This window comes from Odocoileus virginianus, chromosome 18 (assembly GCF_023699985.2).
Source record: "Odocoileus virginianus isolate 20LAN1187 ecotype Illinois chromosome 18, Ovbor_1.2, whole genome shotgun sequence".
Lineage (NCBI taxonomy): Eukaryota > Metazoa > Chordata > Mammalia > Artiodactyla > Cervidae > Odocoileus > Odocoileus virginianus.
In genome coordinates this window covers 45,625,080-45,639,317 of record NC_069691.1, presented here as the reverse complement: position 1 = coordinate 45,639,317, position 14,238 = coordinate 45,625,080, and the positions used below count along the sequence as shown (strand labels likewise).

Genomic DNA, 14,238 nt, shown 5'->3' with positions numbered 1-14,238 from the left:
CCTCTGGGTCATAGCCTGGTAACAATGAAAAGGCTTAGGGTGTCTCAAGGCCTTATAGGTAGCTTTCATCTGCACCGCAGGAGTAACTGATCAGAGATGTCTAATTCCAGATTCTTGCACATTAAGAATGATAAGGTTTAAAACTAATAATGTCATTCTTAGTACAATACAAATAGTATGATTAATATTAACTTTACATTATTAAAAATATAGTGAAGAAAAACATAAGGGCAATTCTTCTTAGGCTTAAAGGGTAGGCTCATTTAGACCTACAGTTCTAAACTGAAGTCACTCTTAAACACAAGGCCCAGGACTGCCTCCAAAGAGACAGCAGCCTCTCGGATACATTACCGATATTGGCTCGTCTCTTGATCTCCTTCCGCCTGTTAGCAAACCAATTATATACTTTCAGGGAGGTAACTCGTTCCAGATCTGACAGTTTTTTACCTGTGAAGACATGCAGTAAAATTCAGAAAATCTCTGAGGCTAGTTTTAAGGGACAATACTTTTTTTTTTTTCAGATGTTTTTCTCACTGCATTTATTGCCAGAATAACAGATATAGAATTTTCTTTTAGCATGATCTAGTACTATATATAGACTTAATTACTGAATGAATAAACATATGGTGGTGGTGGTTTAGCGGCTAAGTTGTATCTGACCCTTGCGGCCCCATGGACTGTAGCCTGCCAGGTTCCTCTGTCCATGGGATTCTCCAGGCAAGAATACTGAAGTGAGTTGCCATTTCCTTCTCCAGAATAAACATATAGTGGTAAAGAACCCGCCTGCCAATGCAGGAGACAAGAGACATGGGTTCAGTTCCTGGGTTGGGAAGATCCCCAGGAAGAGGGCATGGCAACCCACTCTAGTATTCTTGCCTGGAAAATCCCATGGACAGAGGAGCCTGGTGGGCTGTATAGTCCATAGGGTCACAGAGAGTCAGATACGACTGAAGCAACTTAAGATAGGATGGAAAAATAAACATACAAACAGCCCTAATAACACAAAATGCTTCAATTCAGAAAGCCACAGAATATTAAGGAATTCCACTATAAAATATTGAAGGATTCAGTCTGCTAGGGTTCAAAGTTCACATGACAGTACTATGAAAGCTTCATTTAATTAGCATCATTTACTTAGATGAATACATTATTCTTTATCACATTCCCAGATAGCTGAAGTTTCCTTACATCTTTAAGGCCTTGTATTAACTAGTTTTCTGCTGTCCTAAGACAGAGACCACTATCCATGTCTTCTTAAAGACTAAGGTCACCATGCCCCTCTGTTATTGTAACTACACAGGAACACACAGCACAATTCAAGTTGCAAGCTGCTGTCAAATGTGACGGTTTACAGATAGCACCATGTTTAGCAACATGGCAACCACCCTTCTCCTTCATCGTTTTCTGTTTTAGCTTTTAACTCTCAGTGGGTAGAGGGACCAGAAAACAGATCAGGCACTTGATGCACGGGGCTTAAGTACTTTCCAGGAAGAGTCTGAGTTCCACCCAGCACAGCGTTAGGGCTGGGACTTTGGCCTGTGAGAAGTAAGGGTACCGATGTCATTGTAGATGACTATGTATGTTCTGGACAGTTAGAAGTCTGGCTTCTGACTATGGGAGAATAAATTAGTATTTAATTATCACAAAACAGTGATAAAACTTAAAACATAAAAAAGTGATACTTTTGTTATGTACCCTTTAAGCCAATCCAGTTAACTGGCCAAATGGAGATCAATTGGATCTTCTTCACTGAAAATGGTTTCTGGCTTAAAAAAAAAACCACCACCGCCATCATCTGTGGAAGAACATTTTAGCACATGACGTATGAGCGTTCCAGGGGCTCTGCTGACTTGAACAGGAACAGCTGGACTTCAGAATGGAAATACTCCGAGTTAAGAAGTCATCCCAATGTAGAAATGGGAAAGAAGTCCGCGCCAAAAAGAATTCTTTCGTTAAACAGGAATACAGAATTATACAATTTTCAACAGTTACAAAACAAAACTATCTTAATGTTTATATTAAAGTCTTGTTTAAGTATGCCAACTTTGAAACTATTCTGAAACTGGTATGTTTATGCTGTATTTTTGGAAAAAGAAGTCTATACAGTCATTAAAATTAGTAATTTCAAGGTTGCATATCTCAAGCAAGGATACTCACTGGAACTTTCCCACATGAAGCCTAAATTTGGAGTAGTGTAATCACCCCCTCAGAAGTACAGTGTGAACAAGATAGGGCAATGACCATCCACAGGAGGATGGTGGGAATGGAGCCAAGAGCACCCGCCGGGATGAGGAAGAGACCGAAGTCCCAAATGCTGGTCTGAGCACAGCCCAGAGCCAAGCGCACTCGCTGCCTTACCTGGCTTCTGTATCACTGCGTTGCAAGCATTTGCAATTTCTTCTCTCTTTGCTTCATCTGGGTACTGATTCTCATTGAAGTAACTGCAGAGGCAATCAGTTAAGACACAAAGTTTGTACTTTTAGAAATGTGCTCTCCTTAACATACAAGCTCAGTGAAAAAGATGTCCTTTTCTAGGATGTAACATTAATGTCTAGTCCAGGCCGTCTGATGGCATTTTCTATGAGGATAGAAACAGTCTTTCTGTCCAAAGGGGCAGCCACTACTCACATGTGGCTACTGAGCACCTGAAATGATGCTGATGTGGAAGAAGTGAATTTTTGATTTTCGTAAATTTTAAAAAAATAATTTTATATATTTATGATTTGGCTGCCTGGGTCTTAGTTGTGGCACATGGGATCTAGTTCCCTGACCAGGGACTGAACCCTGGCCCCCTTCATTGGGAGCTTGGAGTCTTAGCCACTGGACCACCAGGGAAGTCCCTGATTTTAGTAAATTTAAACAGTTACATGTGACTGGTGGCTACTATATTGGATAGGACAGGTTTAGCCACTGCTAGGCTTCGATAAAAGGTGTCCTGGATATAAAAGTTACTTGTGATATGGGTGGCTGACCTGACTGAAATCACAGACTTCCGTTATTGAGGCACTGGTAACAACAGGACTCTTTTTGTATGTCTTGTTTGTAGTAGCAAAACGTGGAAATTACCCAATTGCCCATCAATAGGAGAATGATAGAACAAATTATGAGACATCTATATTGATACACAGCTATTTAAAAAGGACTAGAAAAACTATTCATTGGCTTGGGGAGATGTTCTTCACATGGTCCTAAATGGGGGAAAAAAAAAAAAAAAAACAACCAATCTGTAGAATAATGTGCATGTAAAAGTACTGTTAAGAACTTTTTAAAGTCCCTGTCTGACTTAGAGAATGAACTCACGGTTGCCAGGGGCAAAGAACGGGGGAAGGGACAGTTAGGGAGTCGGGGTGGACATGCGCACACTGCTGCTTTAAAATGGACAATCAGCAAGGGCCCGCTGTATAGCACAGGGGACTCTGGTCAGTGTTATGTGGGAGTCTGGGGGAGGATGGTTACATGTGTGTGTGTATACATACATACATACATATATATATGGCTGAGTCCCTTTGCTGTGTACCTGTAACTATCACAACATTGTTAATCTGCTACACTCCAATATAAAATAAAAATTTAAAAGAGAAAAAAAATTCCTGTGTATGTGTACTTAAATCTGCATGGATAAAGGGTGGGGGGGAGGGGACATAGGCATACTTATGGCTGATTTGAGTTGCTGCAAGGCAGAAATCAACACAACATTGTAAGGCAATTATCCTCCAATTAAAAAAAAACCTAAGTGACTAAGTATCAGAATATTGATATATTTATCCTCTAATAAAATGTCCTCATAAAAAATCTGCATGGATAAAAGCTGGAAGGGTACACATCAAGGTTGATTACCTTATCATGGGGAAAGGGATAAGCAGGAGGAAACTGAAACATTTTAAGATTTATCTTTGCCTTTTCCCACACGTTACAATGCATATATTACTTCTGTACAACAGTACTTAAAGAAAGTAGGTTACTGAGCCCACCCTTGGCGTTGTCAGGCCTGTGAGACTCTATGTGGAAACAGTATGCTTATCAGTACTACTTGTTCTGTCACCTGTGAGTTTTCAAAAGGAAAACAGAATTTCTGTGCTTAGAACCTGGAAACTTAAGATCAGGAAATGATTCCTTGTCACATCGTAGTTCCTCTCACTTCCTTGGGAGCTTTCCTTCCCCCAGAACACAGCTCTCCCCTTCCCTCATCCTCTGTCTGCACTGGTGACAGTGCCATTCTATTGGGAGGCCCCTAACCTCCCTTGAACCATGCCTTCTGCAGTGTAGCTCCTCTCCCCCGCACCCTCTCCATGTGGAGAGCATCCTTTGCCGAAGTCCCGACACAGCACCTGCCATCACCGAACAGCCTTTCCTTTTCTATAATATAAGCAACAGAACTCTATCAATCCAGTCATGCAACTACCACCCCACACAGAGGTCTCCTGCTTTAGTTCAGGATTTATACATCTCTTTCCACATGATTCTCTGTTATCATTTTTAGAGCTTCAGACTGAGGATTTTTCCAAGTCACTGCTCCACTTCCACATTCCTACTGACTTCGTCTTAACTCCACCTCTGCTATTTATTTGGGCAAAGACTCTGGATTAGTTTCCATTAACCAGCAGCACAGGCATTACCCAGGGGCTTGTTAGAAAGGAAGAATCCCAGACTTTGCCTCAGACTAAATGAGAATCTGAATTTTAACAAGATCTCCAGGTAATTTGACTGCACATTAATGTTTGAAAAGCACAGGATCAGCGCATTCATTTAAAATTTATCAACAAAGACAACAAAAGCAGATACTAAGTATCTAATGTTATATGCATCCACTGTGGGTCAAGAAGAGAATTAGATAGTTTCTGACTGCAAGGAGTTTATAATCTACTGAAAGTGAAGTGAAAGTGTTAGTTGCTCAAGTCAAAGTGTTAGTTGCTCAGTCGTGTCCAACTCTTAGCGACCCACCAGGCTCCTCTGTCCATGAAATTCTCCAGGCAAGAATACTGGAGTGGTAGCCATTTGCACCTCCAGGGGATCTTCCTGACCCAGAGATTGAACCTGGGTCTCTGGCACTACAGGCAGATTTTTTACCATCTGAGCCACCAGGGAAGCCTATGATCTACTGAAGAGACACATAAATTGCTACTCTTGATAAGATTCCATAGGCTGTCTGAACAGAGCTCAGTGTTGCCATAAGACTGGGCAGAGGAAGTGCCGTCTGAGTTACGTCTTGAAGACAAGATAGGAGTTTGCAAACAAAGAAGAGAAGGAAGAACTTGTCATGAAAGGGAAAAAGCATGAGCAAAGGCAAAAGGTAGATTAAAGTCTTGATGATTCTGGGTACGGAGAAGAGTTCAGTGTGGTTAGAATACGGGGTTCACAAGAAAAAATGAGAGATGCTAGTCTGAAGGAGTAGGATCGGACCACCTTGTGATGTTCCATATGCAATGAAGATTTCATCTTGAAACAGGTTTTACAACCCACACAGAGATACACTCCCAGCTGCATTTTAGAAAGACAGCACATCTTCAAGGCTCAAGATGACTTAGACTTAGAACTCCACATCTAAATCTGAAATTCTGAAACTCCCTAGTCAGCTTTCTACTCACCTACTCCACCTCTTCAAATTTCTTCTTCTTTATACTAATCTCGAATCCTTTAAAACCCTCCCCCAACTTAAAAAACCTGTTCATCTATCACTCTTCTTTTGACCTTATCTTGCTTCTCACCCTGAATTCCATGGCAAGCTGAATCAACAGTACTCTTAGAAGATACCATATGATTCAGGAATCCCACTCCTGGGCATACATCCAGACGATAATTCAATGCAACTCTATGTTCACAGTAGCACTAGTCACAATAGTGAAGACAAAGAAGCAACTTAAATGTTCATCGACAGACAACTAGATAAAGAAGATATGGCACATATATACCTTTACAACCAGTCATAAGAAAAAAAGAAAATAATGGCATTTGCAGCAACATGCGTGCAACTAGAGATTATCATACTAAATGAAGGTGAAGTCACTCAGTCGTGTCTGACTGTGACCCCATGGACTGTAGCCTGCCAGGCTCCTCCATCCATGGGATTTTCTAGGCAAGAGTACTGGAGTGGGTTGCCATTTCCTCCTCCAGGGGATCTTCCCCACCCAGGGATCAAACCTGGGTCTGCTGCATTGCAGGCAGACTCTACCATCTGAGCCACAAGGGAAGCCAAACTGAAGTAAGTCAAAAAGAGACAAATACCATACAATATCACTTAAATGTGGAATCTAAAATATGACACAAATAAACCTGTCCATGAAACAGAAACAGAATCAGGGACACAGAGAATAAACTAGTGGTTGCCAAAGGGTTAGGGGGTGAAAGAGGCTAGGAGTGGGAGTTAGCAGAAGCAAACTGGGGGACTAGCAGAAGCAAACTGGTGTGTATAGAATGGAGAAACGACAAGGTCCTACTGTACAGCACAGGACACTATATTCAATATCCTATAATAAACCATAATGAGAAAGAATGTGAAAGAGAATGTGTGTATATGTGTGTGTATATATATATTGTATATGTGTGTATAACTCAGTCACTTTGTTGTACAGCAGTAGTTAACACTGTAATTCAACTATACTTCAATAGAAAAAAAACCCAAACAAAACACAGTATCTCTTAGGAGAAATTCTGATTACTCAGCTATCCTGTCCTTCCACCATACCTGTCCTGCCAATCTATCACCGTGCAGAAAGCACGTTCCACTTTTTTCTTCCATCCTTCAATCAGGGTACCAAGAGTTCCTAGACAAAGTTATAAAATAGGGCCAAGTGATTTCTTTATTACCCTGTGTTTCTCGACCTTAACTAGGCCCCTTGTTTCTGATGGGAATGCTTTTTGTCCTTCTAGCCAACTGTCTGTAATACTCCCATCTTTCATGCCCCTCTTTCCTGAAACCTTTCCCAAGCCCTCAAACCTACCACCGTCATTCTTTTTGCAGATGTCCTTGCCTCCTCTTTTACCAAGATGGAGATTATTAGGATTTGTTTAATGTTTTTAGCTTCTCAACTTCTATATGTCTCTGAGTCACTGCTCATTCATCTCTGCATCTCATGGAAGAGGAAGATGCAGTCTCCTCTTCGAGGTCTACTTCTCCACTTGTGTCTTTGATCTCATAATCCTGCTGTTTCATTTTCTCGTGTCTCCTTTCTTTCCTGCATATCTTCTTTTTAAAAAAATTTCTGTATTTAATTGGAGGCTAATTACTTTACAATATTGTAGTAGTTTTTGCCATATATTGACATGAATCAGCCATGGGTGTACAAGTGTCCCCCCCATCCTGAAGCCCCCTCCCACCTCCCTCTCCATCCCATCCCTCAGGATCATCCCAGTGCACCAGCCCTGAACATCCTGTCTCACCTGCATATCTTTTCCCTGTGCCCTCATATTTTACTCTATTTCACTCATTTTAAGATGCATATTTCTTCATTATTATGATTCTAAAATTAGGATACATCTTATAATTTGTGGTGTCTGAAAATTAATTGGCAGCATCTCCCCTCCATGCCAGTATATAAAACAAAGGTGTGTCATACAATCAAAGCCTTCCTAGATGTGATGGAATGTGGTAGCTGCTAAGACCCAGAGGTCCCATTTCAGCAAAGTTCAATGGCTACTATACCTTATTGTGCTAACTCTTCCAAATTATTGCAAAGCCTGTGACTGACACTCTACGCCCTCTAATGTCTGATTAATATACCTAATGTGTATCTCCAGGCATGCTGCTATTCTATTCAAAAAATGTTAAAGATTTATTACAGAGGTGTTCAGAGTCCCCCCTGCTCCAGACTGCCTCTGCATCGTTATCTAGTGCTGTTCTTATACACGCATGCCAGTCTGGGGACATGGAACGGCCCTGTCAACCCCCTGCATCTCTGTGCCTTTCTACTGTCCGTTTATGTGCTCTTTGCTTCCCTGCTTCCAGGCCATCTTGTCTTTCACGATACAGCTCAACTGTCACCTCTTGGCCAGTCAAAGGTAATTTCCTCATCCCATGAATCCAACACTTTACCTGTTCCTCTTGCACACCTTTTTCATCCTTTATTATAGTTATCACTGTATACCTCTCTCTCCTACTACACCAAAAGCCACCTAAGACCAGGTGAAAATCTGACTCACCCTCATCTGCACTCCTCAATGATGAGACGTCCTCCTCAATAATGATGGACAGAGTCACCACCAGCCCAGGGCAGGGGCCTCCAAAAGAAATGGCTATTACTGTAAATGAACTGCTGACCATCAAGGGTATATGCAGAGTTATCACAACACAGTTTTGAAGGGTACCTATTAAACTGTTACAAATGATGATTATGTCTTGGGTGCAAAAATGCTGGGGTTGGGTAAGTGGGGGTTGGGGTAGAAGACAGGGAAACATTGGTAGTAATTAAGATGGATTTTCACTTTCTGCTCTATATATTTACTTTTCTATTGAATTTCTATAATGAAAATATGCTATTTTAAAATAAAAGAACATTAGGAAAACATTTAAACAATTAAGAAGTAGCTTATTAATCTAACTCCCTAAATAATTTATGTTTGGAAAGTGCATCTGAATCATCTAGAAAATACTAGGATTGTGACTGCCATTCTAGTGACTAACAGGATAAAACCACAGTACTTCTGAAAGCTAAGTAAGAATTTAGAATTTTTCCTAGCACAGTGGGGCCTGAGGAGGCGACGGTTCAGAAACGGGCTTTGTGGCGATCACGGAGGAGGCAGGAGCAGCATACTGACCAGTGCCCCCAGTTCCTAGCAGGGCGGGGCGAGAGGCCACGAAGCACCATGCACCCTCCTCAGGGAGCCAGGCTCACCCGGCCTGGAAAACAACAGCGGGGAGCAGGAGGAGAGGACAGGTGGGGACCAGAGCCCAGCTAGGGCACCCGGAGGCAACGGTGAGGCTAGGCGTCCTCCAACATCGGCTTCAGCCTTCTCCAGATCCCCTTCCCAGTGACTTCCATAGGGCCTCCGCCCAGTCCCCGGGCAGCAGGTTGACTGACACCCAGCGGCCAGTGAAGGTTTACATGCTTAATGAGGACCAGCAGTTGGACAACCAGGGAACCAGGCATGTTGTCCTGCTACATGGAGTGGCTGAAGAGCATGTCAGTCTGGGCCTGACAAAACGTGGTCCACTGGAGAAGGGAATGGCAAACCACTTCAGTATTCTTGCTTGATAACCCCATGAACAGTGTGAAAAGACAGAAAGATATGACACTGAAAGCTGAGAACCCCCCAGGTGGTAGGTGTCCAAAATACTACTGGGAAAAGTGGAAAAACAGCTACAGAAAGAATGATGAGATGAGCCAAAGTGGAAATGATGCCCTTTGGTGGATGTGTATGGTGGTGAAAGCAAAGTCTGATGCTATAAACAACACTACTGCATAGGAACCTGGAATGTCCATGAATCAAGGTAAATTGGATGTGGTCAAACAGGAGATGGTAAGAGTGAACACTGACATCTTCAGAATCAGTGAACTAAAATGGACGGGAATGGGAGAATTTAATTCAGATGACCATTATATCTACTACCTGTGGGCACGAATCCCTTAGAAGAAATCGAGTAGCCCTCACAGTCAACAAAAAGGTCCGAAATGCACTACTTGTGTGCCATCTCAAAAATGACAGAATGATCTCTGTTCATTTCCAAGGCAAACTATTCAACATCACAGTAATCCAAGTCTAGGCCCCAATCACTAATGCTGAAAAGACTGAAGTAGAAGAGTTCTATGAAGACGTACAAGACCTTCTAGAACTAACACCAAAAAAAAAGCTGTCCTTTTCATCATAGGGGACTGGAATGCAAAAGTAGAAGTCAAGATACCTGAAGTGACAAGTTTGGCCTTGGAGTACAACATGAAGCAGGGCCAAGACTAACAGTTTTGCCAAAAGAACACACTGGTCACAGCAAACACCCTCTTCTAATCTAACAACACAAGAGACAACTCTTCACATGGACATCACCAGATGGTCAATATAAAAATCAGATTGATTATATTCTTTGCAGTCAAAGATGAAGAACTCTATATAGTCAGCAAAAACAAGACCCAGAGCTGACTGTGGCTCAGATCATCAGCTCCTTATTGCAAAATTCAGGCTCAAATTAAAGAAAGAAGGGAAAACCACTAGGCTATTCAGGTATGACCTAAATCAAATCTCTTATGATTATACAGTGGAGGTAACGAATACATTCAAGGGATTAGATTTGGTAGGCAAAGTGCCTGAACTATGGAGGGAGGTTCATGCCCCTGTATAGTAGGTGGTGTTCAAAACCATCCCCAAGAAAAAGAAATGCAAGAAGGCAAAGTGGTTGTCTGAGGAGGACTTACAAATAACTGAGAGAAGCAGCAGAGCTCCAAAGAGTACCAAGGAGAGATAAGAGAGCCTCTTCAGTGATCAACGCAGAGAAACAGGAAAACAACAGGCTGGGAAAGACTAGAGATCTCTTCAGGAAAACTGGAGATACTAAGGGAACATTTTATGCAAAGATGGGCTCAATAAAGGACAGAAATGGCAAGGACCTAACAGAAGCAGAAGAGACACAGAGGAGCTGTACAAAAAAGGTCTTAATGACCCAGATAATCAGATGGTGTGTTCACTCACCTAGAGCCAGAATCCTGGAGTGGGCAGTCAAGTGTGCCTTAGGACTTATTAGGAACAAAGCTAGTTGGAGGTGATGGAATTTGAGTTGAGCTATTTCAAATCCTAAAAGATGATGCTGTGAAAAGTGCTGCACTCAATAAGCAGCAAATTTGGAAAACTCAGCAGTGGCCACAGGACTGGAAAAGGTCAGTTTTCATTCCAATCCCAAAGAAGGGCAATGCCAAAGAATGTTCACACTACCACACAACTGCACTCATTTCAAAGGCTAGCAAGGTAATGCTCAAAATACTTCAAGTAAGGCTTCAGCAGTACGTGAACCGTGAACTTCCAATGTACAAGCTGGATTTAGAAAAGGCAGAGGAACCAGAGATTAAAATTGCCAACATCCACTGGATCATAAAAAAAACAAGAGAATTCCAGAAAAACATTTGCTTCATTGACTACACTAAAGCCTTTGACTGTGTGGATCACAACAAACTGTGGAAAAATCTTAAAAGAGATGGGAATACCAGACCACCTTAACTGCCTCCTGAGAAACCTCTATGCAAGACAATAAGCAACAGTTAGAACCAGACATGGAATGAGAGACTGGTTCAAAATTGGGAAAGGAGTACATCAAGGCTATATCTTGTCACCCTGCTTTCTGCCCCCCTCCCCCGCACCCTGCTTATTTAACTTATATGCAGAGTACATCACGTGAAATGCCAGGCTGGATGACTCACAAGCCGGAATCAAGATTGCAGGGAGAGATATCAATAACCTCAGATATGCAGGTGACCACCCTGATGGCAGAAAGGGAATAGGAACTAAAGAGCCTCTTGATGAAGGTGAAAGAGTAGAGTGAAAAAGCTGGCTTAAAACTCAACATTCAAAAAACTAAGATCATGGCATCCAGTTCCATCACTTCCTGGCAAACAGATGGGGAAAAGTGGAAACAGTGAGACTTTATTTTCTTGGGCTCCAAAATCACTGCAGACCAGAAAATTGAAAGATGCCTGCTCCTTGGAAGAAGAGCTATGACAAATGAAGACAGCATATTAAAAACCACAGACATCATTTTGCTGTCAAATTTCCATCTAGTCAAAGCTATGGTTTTTCCAGTAGTCATGTATGGATATAACTGTTGGACCAGAAAGTAGGCTGAGTGCCAAAGAACTGACATATATATATATATATATATATTTTAAGAACTGGTATTTTCAAATTATGGTGCTGGAGAAGACTCTTGAGAGTCCCTTGGACAGCAAGGAAATCAAACCAGTCATTTCCTAAAGGAAATCAACCCTGAATATTCGTTGGAAGGACTGATGCTGAAGTGAAGCTCCAATACTTTGGATCACCCGATGCAAAGAGCCAACTCATTGGAAAAGATCCTGATGCTGGGAAAGTTTGAGGGGAAGAAGAGAAGAGGACAACAGAAGATGAGGTGGTTGGATGGCATCACTGACTCAATGGACGTAAGTCTGAGCAAACGCAGGGATATAAGGAAGGACAGGGAAGCCTGTCATGCTACAGTCCACGGGGTCACAGAGTTGGACACCACTTGGCAACTGAACAAAACAACAAGTAAGAAATTGCAGTTGTGGCATATATGATTGTTGTTGTGTTAGTCGCTCAGTTGTGTCTGACTCTTTGCAACCCCATGGACTGGAGCCCACTAGGCTCCTCTGTCAATGGAATTCTTCAGGCAAGAATACTGGAGTGTGTTGCCATGCCCTTTTCCAAGGGGATCTTCCCGACTCAAGGATCAAACCCAGGTCTCCAGCATTGCAGGCAGATTCTTTATTGTTTGAGCTACCTGAATATATATGATTAATGTGTCAAAAAATTTTGTAAAAATCTTATTTAATTTGTACTTAGTACTTAACTATATAAAGTCAGAATAAAAACAAATTGGTAACCTACCAAGCCAAACCTTCCAAATCAAAGGTTCAAGAATATAATGTACTAACTATAGTTCTAAATCTCTAAAGTTGGCAATTAACCCTTTCTCCTCTGCTAGAGACTTACTGTAAGTAAGAAATGCAGGCCTGTCAGAAATACCAGTTTTCTTTAACATGTGCTGCTAAAGCTCCAGGGGTGTACACTGGACTGTGATTACTACTGTCATCTTTCTGTAATGTCTTGATGTTTAAAATGTATCAATTAAATATACACAGTATAAGGTAAACTGATAAAATAGTATATTTTTTAAATACCTCATGGTAAATATTTAAGTTTAAAATGTAGTAGTTTAAATTTTTTTGCAAAAAATTACCAAGCTCTTAAAGCTTTCTTCTTGGGGGTGGTGGGGGGCAGACAGGTACACAATGTTGATGTAAAGTGCAAGAATTTTCAGGAAAGACAAAGGCAGGTCAGGAAATAAAATGTTCAACCAATATCTATTACATGAGCATGAATATGTATTTGAGGAGTAGATGTAAATTCAAAACTGACCTCCATCTTAACAGTACACAGTTCAGTTGAGGACATCAGATATGAAGTTAAAACAAAAGGAGTCAAAAGAACAGTCAAAACAGTAGAACAGTGACAAGTCAGAATATACCTAGCTGCTAATTAAATATATAAATGATATGTTAAATAAATCCAGGTTAGAGAGATATCTCTATGGACTATGCTGCTCTGGGAAAGCTTACTGCTTTGGATCTCTTCTGAGGGATGCACAGGCTTCAGGCATTGGAGAGGAAAGGGCAAAGTTATCAATAAAGACAAACATATAAAAACCTAAGATGTGCTCAGACAACAAAAAGCAGCTAGTAATGCAATCTGATTAGACTATAAGGACTATATTCAGGGTTTGCCTGAAATAGTGCTGTTATCCTGGATTATTAACAACGCCTGTCCCCCTCATTAGCAGGTGGTGCTAGCAGTAAAGAACCCACCTGCCAATGCAGGAGACCTAAGAGACACAGGTTTGATCCCGGGTTTGGAAGACCCCCTGGAGGAGGACATGGAAACCCACTCCAGTATTCTTGCCTGGAGAATTCCATGGACAGAGGAGCCTGGTGGGCTATGGTCCATGGGGTCGCAAAGAGCTGGACATGACTGAAGTGACTTAGCATGCACTCTCATTCCCCTAAATTATCCCATTTAGACAGTAAATTATATAGTCAGTCCAGGACCATATCACATTATTGACTCATCTGAGTTTAATGTTAACTAAAACCCCTATGTCTTTTTCACAGGTGTTTTGTGAACGGAACATGGTAACCGTCAGAAAAAAGGAAGCATCGAAGAAATTAGTAACTGTAGTTTCTATCTAGTTACCTGTAAGAGGAGCTATGTAAGTCCAGAGAACCTGCTTGGCCTGTAACAGACACTCAGTAAGCAACTGTCTGATCTATACAAATAAATGTATATGTGAAGGAATAAATTAATGTAAGAAAGAAACAAAGGGGAAAACAGAAAACATTGGTTTCAGTTAAGGCCTTTAGTGAAACCAACAATACTTCTTTCAGGAGAAAGGCAGTTGGAATCTTACCGTATTGTACAGTGCACTGTCTTCCCTTGGTTCATTCAGAGGTTTTATACTAAGATACAGCTGAATACAAATATGTTAGTAGTGTTTATTTTTTGAACTATACATAACCAACAGACTAACAATAAAGTTGAGAAATAAGTCTA

General features: G+C 41.3%; 1 protein-coding gene and 1 long non-coding RNA gene across 11 annotated transcripts in view; one reads left to right on the top strand and one right to left on the bottom strand.

Annotated features, from left to right (window-relative positions):
• HMBOX1 (homeobox containing 1) overlaps positions 1–14,238 on the bottom strand; it is a 208,239-nt gene that overhangs the window by 15,246 nt on the left and 178,755 nt on the right. For all 9 annotated transcript variants that reach the window (XM_070480639.1, XM_070480644.1, XM_070480637.1 and 6 more), the window contains exons 7-8: positions 2,359–2,441; positions 352–447 (exon numbers count right to left, since the gene is read on the bottom strand). In XM_070480639.1, the coding sequence (XP_070336740.1) occupies positions 352–447; positions 2,359–2,441 (179 nt within the window). The remainder of the gene's footprint in view (positions 1–351; positions 448–2,358; positions 2,442–14,238) is intronic.
• LOC110136980 (uncharacterized) overlaps positions 1–14,238 on the top strand; it is a 23,171-nt gene extending 8,933 nt beyond the window's left edge. The window contains exon 4 of one of the 2 annotated variants that reach the window (XR_011492829.1): positions 13,800–14,238. This is a non-coding gene — a long non-coding RNA (uncharacterized lncRNA). Of the gene's footprint in view, positions 1–1,703; positions 3,588–13,799 lie in introns of those variants that run through there. The other variant, XR_002313792.2, reaches the window with a different exon arrangement.